This window comes from Terrapene carolina, unplaced genomic scaffold, assembly GCF_002925995.2.
Source record: "Terrapene carolina triunguis isolate 2854851 unplaced genomic scaffold, T_m_triunguis-2.0 Scaffold33554, whole genome shotgun sequence".
Taxonomy (NCBI): domain Eukaryota; kingdom Metazoa; phylum Chordata; order Testudines; family Emydidae; genus Terrapene; species Terrapene triunguis.
This window is the reverse complement of record NW_020697905.1, coordinates 1-7,616: the sequence shown is the minus strand read 5'-3', so window position 1 is coordinate 7,616 and position 7,616 is coordinate 1. Positions and strand designations below refer to the sequence as shown.

General features: G+C 69.9%; 1 protein-coding gene across 1 annotated transcript; it reads left to right on the top strand.

The window, feature by feature from the left end:
• Positions 1-95: 95 nt before the first annotated feature.
• Positions 96-7,560, top strand: LOC112120046 (E3 ubiquitin-protein ligase HUWE1-like; the record flags this gene model as incomplete). Its single annotated transcript, XM_026663422.1, has 14 exons — positions 96-267; positions 565-793; positions 952-1,130; positions 1,226-1,315; positions 1,393-1,547; positions 1,928-1,973; positions 3,049-3,315; positions 3,626-3,881; positions 4,017-4,150; positions 4,529-4,743; positions 5,183-5,471; positions 5,762-5,864; positions 6,344-6,887; positions 7,116-7,560. Coding segments are annotated over 14 exons (3,124 nt in total), but the record flags the coding sequence as incomplete, so codon positions are not given.
• Between the last annotated feature and the right edge of the window lie 56 nt (positions 7,561-7,616).

Below are 7,616 nucleotides of genomic sequence, written 5' to 3'. Positions count from 1 at the left end.
GGGCTGGGCTCCAGGACTCCTGGGTCCTCTCCCGGCTCTGGGGGGGAGGGGCGGGGTCTCTGGAGGCCGGCTGTAAGCAGGCTGTGCGCCGGCAGGACGACGAGGAAGGCGAGGAGGGGGAGGAGGAGGAGGAGGACGACGATGGCTCGGAGATGGAGCTGGACGAGGATTACCCCGACATGAACGCCTCGCCCCTGGTGCGCTTCGAACGCTTCGACCGCGAGGACGACCTCATCATCGAGTTCGACAACATGTTCTCCAGCGCCAGTAAGGGGGCGGGGGGCTCGCTGGGCGCCCGGAGTGCAGGGCTGGGAGCGGGGGATCAGCTCAGCGCTGGGGTCCCCAGGCTTTCAATTCCAGAGGTCAGGGCTGGGTGGGGCCGGGCCCCCAGGTTCTCGGCCAATCCCTGCCTGCCCCTGAGCCCCATGGTGCCTTGGCACCCCCCAGTGGGCGGCGTGGGCTGCTCTCCAGGGGTCTCTGTGGCCCTGGGCTAGCCCAGCCTGGATAGGGCTAGCCCAGGGAGCTGCTAACCTGTCTCTCTCTTCCCCCCCCCCCCCCCCCCAGCGGATATTCCCCCCTCCCCAGGAAACATCCCGGCCACCCACCCGCTCATGGTGCGGCACGCAGACCACGGCTCCCTGACCCTCGGCAGCGGCTCCTCCACCACCCGCCTGGCCCAGGGCATCGGGCGGAGCCAGCGGACGCTGCGCCAGCTGACGGCCAACACCGGCCACACGATCCACGTGCACTACCCCGGCACGCGGCAGCCCAACCCCCCCCTCATCCTGCAGAGGTGAGACGCTCCCGCCCGGCTGCGGACCTGGCCCCCTCTCGGTGCTGGGCGAGCCTCCCTGAGTGGTGTTATGTGCGGCCGTTCCCCACCTGCTCCGCCCCAGAGGTGGCCGTATTTCGGCGCCCGGGAAGTACCCTAACAGCACCCCCTCCCCTCAGGTTGCTGGGTCCCTCGGCCGCAGCCGACATCCTCCAGCTGAGCAGCAGCCTCCCGCTGCAGAGCCGGGGCCGCGCCCGCCTCCTGGTGGGGAACGACGACGTCCACATCATCGCCCGCTCCGACGACGAGCTGCTGGACGACTTCTTCCACGACCAGAGCACGGCCACCAGCCAGGCAGGCGAGTGCCGGAGGGCGCCGGGGGGGCCGGGGTCCTGGCCCTTGGGGGTCGCCGGCTCTGAGCCAGCCTCCTTACCCTGCCTCTTTCCTCCGCAGGGACCCTCTCCAGCATCCCCACCGCCCTGACGCGCTGGACCGAGGAGTGCAAGGTGCTGGACGCGGAGAGCATGCACGACTGCGTCTCAGGTGAGCCTCGCAGCGCTCCCTCCCACCCGGCCCCCTCGCCGGCCCAGCCCCCTAACCCCGGCTCTTCCCCCCCGCAGTGGTGAAGGTTCCCATCGTTAACCACCTGGAGGCGCTGCGGGACGAGGAGCTGGAGGAGCGCCGGGAGAAGCGCCGCAAGCAGCTGGCCGAGGAGGAGGCCAAAGCCACGGACAAAGCCAAGGAGGAAAAGGACGGGAAGGAGCAGAGCGCCCAGGTGGGGAGCTGCCACTGCGCTCACCTGGCCCTTGAAGGCTTAAAGGGCCAGTGGAGAACTGGCCACACCCCTCCCCAACCCTGCCCTTCCCCCATGGCTGGTGGGGTACAGGGCTCAGACCCCACAGACTCATTACAGCCACAGCAATGGCTGGAGAGCAGAGCTAACCTGTGGCTGGGTGGGAGCTGACACCCCCTAGAGGGGACAGGCCCCGGGCCCCATTCCCTGCACCTGCCCTGGGCTGGGTCATAGCCAGCGCCCCCTAGAGGGGACAGGCACCATGCCCCATTTCCTACCCCCCATAGCCAGCCGGCGCCCCCTAGGGGGTCCAGGCCACATGCCCCCTTCTAACTCCATCCTGTCCCTCTTTTGCTTTCCAGGGGGCGGTGCCCACACCTAACACCGCCACCGAGCAGAGTCTCTCAGGTAACTGCCCCGCCCATTACCCCCACTTGCCCCTCCGTCCCAGGCCGGGCCCAGCAGCGCCCCGAGGCCCTGGGGGATGAGGTAGTAGATTGTATAGTTTTAGGGTCACACCCGGTCTCGGAGATAACTATACAGTCTACTGTCTTTCCCGCGGGGTCACCCTCAGCACTGCGAGCAGGAGCCAGCAACCGCCGTCTGCCCCAGCTCGGGGGGGGGGGCTGGGAGCCAGGACGCCTGGGTTCTCTCCCGGCTCTGGGAGGGGAGTGGGGGGCAAGCGGATAGAGCAGAGGGGGCTGGGCACCAGGATCCCTGGGTTCTCTCCCTGGCGCTGGGAGCAGGCGGGGGCATGGGGTGTAGTGGATAGAGCATGGGGGCCCAGGATGCCTGGGTTCTCTCATGGCTCTTGGAGGGGAGTGTGGGCTGATGGTGGGAGCACAGGGGGTCCCGCCTTTTCCTACAATCGTGGGTCTCTGTCGGTCTGTGCAGCCTGCCGAGCCGCGTGTGTGTGAGATATGGGGCGGCGAGAGGGCCCCTGGGGGTGCATCCAGCCCCCCCAGCATGTGTGTGAGATGTGGGATGGCGGGAGGGTCCCGGGGGTGGATCCAGCACTCAGTGAGTGTGTGGGTGTCGGATAGGGGGCAACGGGAGGCCCCCGGGGGTGGATCCAGCCCCCCCCAGCGAGGGTGTGAGATGGGGGGCAGCGGGGGGCCCCCGGGGGTGGATCCAGCCCCCCCAGCATGTGGGTGTTGGATGGCGGGCAGCGGGAGGCCCCCGGGGGTGGATCCGGCCCCCACAGTGAAGGCCCCGCCCCCGCCAGGATGAGGTAGTACGTTGTATTGTTGTGGGGTCGGGATTCGTGCCCCAATCAGAGATAACGATACAACTTACTACTTTCCCCAGCGCCGGGCCCTCACCGGCAGGAGAAACCTGGTGGGCCGGAAGCCAGGACTCCTGGGTTCTCTCCTAGCTCAGGCTAGGCAGGAGGGGAGCAGGGATCAAGGCGGGGAGGGGCCGGCATGGCCTGGGTGTGGGGTGTCCCATCTAAGCCCCGTCTCACCCTCCCTCCCTGCCCCAGATGCGGCTGGCCGGACTGACGGTTTCCCTGCCGCCCCGCCCGCTGCCGAGGGCCCCTCCGCCGGCCCCAAGCAGACGCTGGTCACCCTGGAAACCCCACAGCCGGCAGCGGCGGGTGGGGAGCTGCCCCCGGAGCTCGCCGGGCAGCCCAGCACCGAGGCCTCGCGCCAGCTGCTGGTGCCGGCCGAGCAAGAGGACTCGGGGCCGGGTAGGCCCGATGCCGATGCGGAGGCCACCCAGATGGAGCTGTCACCTGCCCCCACCATCAGTAAGTGGGGGAGATTGGGGGGCTGGGAGCCAGGACGCCTGAGTTCTGTCCTAGGCTCGGGGAGGGGGATCTAGGGGTTACAGCAGGGAGTGGGGGCTGGGAGCCAGGACACCTGGGTTCTCTCCTAGGCTCTGAGAGGGGAGGGGGATCTAGGGGTTACAGCAGGGAGCGGGGGCTGGGATCCAGGACTCCTGGTTCTGGCCTGGCTGGGTCACTGGCTGACCTTGGGAAGGTATCCTTCCCCTATCTGCCTCAGTTTCCCCTTTGGGATCCTCTGACCCCCCCCCCCCCCCCCCCCGTTTCTCCCCAGCCTCGCTGTCCCCAGAGAGGGCAGAGGACTCGGATGCCCTGACGGCCGTTAGCAGCCAGCTGGAGGGCTCGCCCATGGACACCAGCAGCCTGGCCTCCTGCAGCCTGGAGGAGGGCGTTGGGGAGGGCGCCGTGCCCGGCGGAGCGGAGCAGCCTCCTCCCCACGGTGCCCCCGGGGCTGAGCCAGCCCAGCAGCGCCCCGAGGGCCAGGCCGGCGGCGACAGCCTGGCTGATGCCAGCCAGCAAGGGGAGGACAGGTATGGGGCAGGGTGTGCGGCGGGGGGGGGGGTCGGTGTGAGGCAGGGGAGTGGGGGTCTGGCTTGGGGCGAGACTCGCTAAGGAGGGGGCTGGGATCTGGCCCCCACTCACCTCCAGGTTCCCATCCCCCCCAGCTCACCCCCTGCTTCGTCCTCCGAGAGCTCCTCTACCAGGGACTCGGCCGTGGCCATCTCCGGAGCCGACTCCCGGGGCATCCTGGAGGAGCCGCTGCCCTCCACCAGCAGCGAAGAGGAGGACCCGCTAGCAGGTACCGGGGGCGACTGACCGGCCTCTTTGCAGAGGGCTTGGGTCGCTGTGATGCTCTAGCTTGGCTGTAGGGGGCGCTGTGCTGCCAAGGGTGGGCGGGGGCCTCAGCAGGGGGCGCTCTCCCCTGGCAGCCAGGGCCAGGCTCTTGATCCCTTCTGGGCATTCAAACGATGGAGTCGGGATGAATCCTGGTATCCTCGTCAAGTCCCAGCTGTGTCCGTTCTCCTGCTGCAACCCCATGGTGCACAGCCTGCCCCAGAGGTGGCTGCATTTCCGCGTGTGGCGAGCCTTCCCTGTGCAGTGTTATGTGCGGCTGTTCCCCAGCTGCCCCGCCCCAGAGGTGGCTGCATCTTTTGCTGACACCCCCATCTCCTTTCAGGGATAAACCTCCCCGAGGGTGTGGACCCTTCCTTCCTGGCGGCCCTGCCAGACGACATCCGGCGTGAGGTGCTGCAGAACCAGCTGGGCATCCGGCCGCCAGCCCGGCCTCCCCCCACCGCTACCATCCCCACCCCGCCCGTGGTGAGCAACCCCGGGGTGACAGAGGTCAGCCCCGAGTTCCTGGCTGCCCTGCCCCCCGCCATCCAGGAGGAGGTAAGTGCTCCTCCTGGGGGGAGAGGAGAGAGAGCTCTGTCTCAGGTGGGGGTCAGTGGGATGAAAGCCAGGCTTGGTGTCTGGGGCGTGGGGGCTAGGTGTCAGGGTGGGCGGGGCTGGGGGCCATTTCCCTGTGCGGGGGGGGGGGGTCTCTGGGCATGGGTGGGGCTAGAATTCTGGGGGCTTTGTCTGTGGGTGGGCTCTCTGGACGGGGCTACGGCCCCATGGGTGGGGTCTCTGGACATGGGCGGGGCTACGGACCCATGGGTGAGGCGCTAGCTCTGTGGGTGGGGCTATGGCTCTGTGGGTGGTATGTGGGTGGGGCTACAGCTCTGGGCATGATCTGTGGGCGGGGCTACAGGTCTGTGGGTGGGGCTACGGCTCTGGGCGTGGTCTGGGCAGGGCCAGGGCTCCCCCCGGCAGTAACCTGTCCCCCCAGGTGCTGGCGCAGCAGCGGGTGGAGCAGCAGCGGCGGGAGCTGGCGCAGGGCATCAGCTCGGACACGCCCATGGACCCGGTGACCTTTATCCAGACGCTGCCCTCGGACCTGCGGCGCTCGGTGCTGGAGGACATGGAGGACAGCGTGCTGGCCGTCATGCCCCCCGACATCGCCGCCGAGGCCCAGGCCCTGCGCCGCGAGCAGGAGGCCCGGCAGCGCCAGCTCATGCACGAGCGGCTCTTCGGGCACTCCAGCACCTCGGCCCTGTCGGCCATCCTGCGCAGCCCGGGTATGGCCCCCCCGGCACCCCCTACCCCCACTCCAGCCCCTCGGCCCTGTCGGCCATCCTGCGCAGCCCGGGTACCGCACCCCCGGCACCCCCTACCCCCACTCCAGTACCTCGGCCCTGTCGGCCATCCTGCGCAGCCCGGGTACGGCCCCCCCTGCACCCCCTACCCCACTCCAGCCCCTCGGCCCTGTCGGCCATCCTGCGCAGCCCGGGTAGGGCCCCTGGCACCCCCCAATCCAACACCTTGGTCTGCAGCCCCCCAACTCCTGTCTCCGCTCCTCTCCCCACAGCCTTCACCAGCCGGCTGAGCGGGAACCGCGGGGTCCAGTACACGCGCCTGGCCGTGCAGAGGGGGGGCACCTTCCACATGGGCGGTAGCAGCAGCCACAGCAGGTACTGCCCTGGGGGGGCACAGCTGAGAGGGGACCTCTTAGCTACGAGGCTCAAGTCTCATCTCCTGAGGAGACGCAGGACGCCTGGGTTCCACGCCGGGCTCTGGGAGGGGAGTGGGGGCTGGTGGTTCCAGTGAGGGGGGGCGGTAGCAGCCCGGACGCCTGGGTTCCATGCCGGGCTCCGGGAGGGGAGTGGGGGCTGGTGGTTCCAGTGAGGGGGAGCGGTAGCAGCCCGGACGCCTGGGTTCCATGCCAGGCTCCGGGAGGGACGTGGGGGCTGGTGCTGAGAGCGGCGGGGCAGGGATAGCAGCCCGGATGCCTGGGTTCCATGCTGGGCTCCGTGAGGTATGTGGGGGCTGGTGGTTATAGCAGGGTGGGGGCCGCCCGGACTCTGGGTTCCACGCCGGGCTCCAGTGTGGGGGGCGGTAGCCGCCCGGGCTCCTCGCCCCGCTGTCTGAGCCGCCTCCTCCCCCCCCCCAGGCCGTCGGGCAGCACGGTGGACAGCCTCCTGCGGCTGCGGGGCCGGCTGCTGCTGGACCACGAGGCGCTGTCCTGCCTGCTGGTGCTGCTCTTCGTGGACGAGCCCAAGCTGAACACGAGCCGGCTGCACCGGGTGCTGCGCAACCTCTGCTACCACGGCCAGACGCGGGGCTGGGTGATCCGCAGCCTGCTGTCCATCCTGCAGCGCAGCAGCGAGAGCGAGCCCTGCCTGGAGACGCCCAAGGGGCCGCCGGACGAGCGGGGCAAGCGGGCCGCCAAGGCCGGGGCCCCCGAGGGCCGCCCCCTGGAGCTGCTGCACAAGATGGAGGCTCGCAGCTCGGGCCAGCTCTCCTGGCTCTCCGTCTCCATGGACGCCGCCCTGGGCTGCCGCACCAACATCTTCCAGATCCAGCGGGCCGGCGGGCGCAAGCACACGGAGAAGCACGCCGCCGGCACCGCCGCCGGCGCCGCCGTCCACATCCACCCACAGGCCGCCCCCGTGGTGTGTCGCCACGTGCTGGACACCCTCATCCAGCTGGCCAAGGTGAGGGGGAGGGGCTGGGCGCTGGGGGGGGGCCGGGGGCGCTCTCCCCTGGCGGGGCTGGGCATTGGGAGGGTGCAGGGGGAGGGGCTGGGCTGATCGCTCTCTCCCGGCAATCAGTCCCATGTGGCGTTATGTGCGGCTGTTTCCCAGCTGCCCCCCACCCCAGAGGCAGCTGCATCTCAGCGCCACACCAGCCGTCCCCAGGCTGTGACTCTCCCCTCTCCCCAGGTGTTCCCCAGCCACTTCACGCAGCAGCGGCCCAAGGAGACGCCCTGCGAGGGGGAGCGGGGCGCCAGGCAGTCGGGCAGTCCGGGCCAGGCCAGCGGCATCTCCACCGACTTCTGGGACTTGCTGGTCAAACTGGACAACATGAACGTGAGCCGCAAGGGCAAGAACTCGGTCAAGTCGGTGCCGGTGAGCGCGGGCGCCGAGGGCGAGAGCTCCCCCTACAGCCTGGAGGCCTCGCCGCTGGGCCAGCTCATGAACATGCTCTCGCACCCCGTCATCCGGCGCAGCTCGCTGCTGACCGAGAAGCTGCTGCGCCTGCTCTCGCTCATCTCCATCGCCCTGCCCGAGAACAAGGCGCCCGAGGGGCCGGGCGCCGCCGCCACCCCCGCCCCAACCGCGCCCTCTGCCGGGGCCGCCGCCCCCACCCCCGCCCCCACCGTGCCAGGTGAGGGGGGACACCTACTGTCTCTGGGATTGAGGGTGTGCCAGATTGGGGGGGGG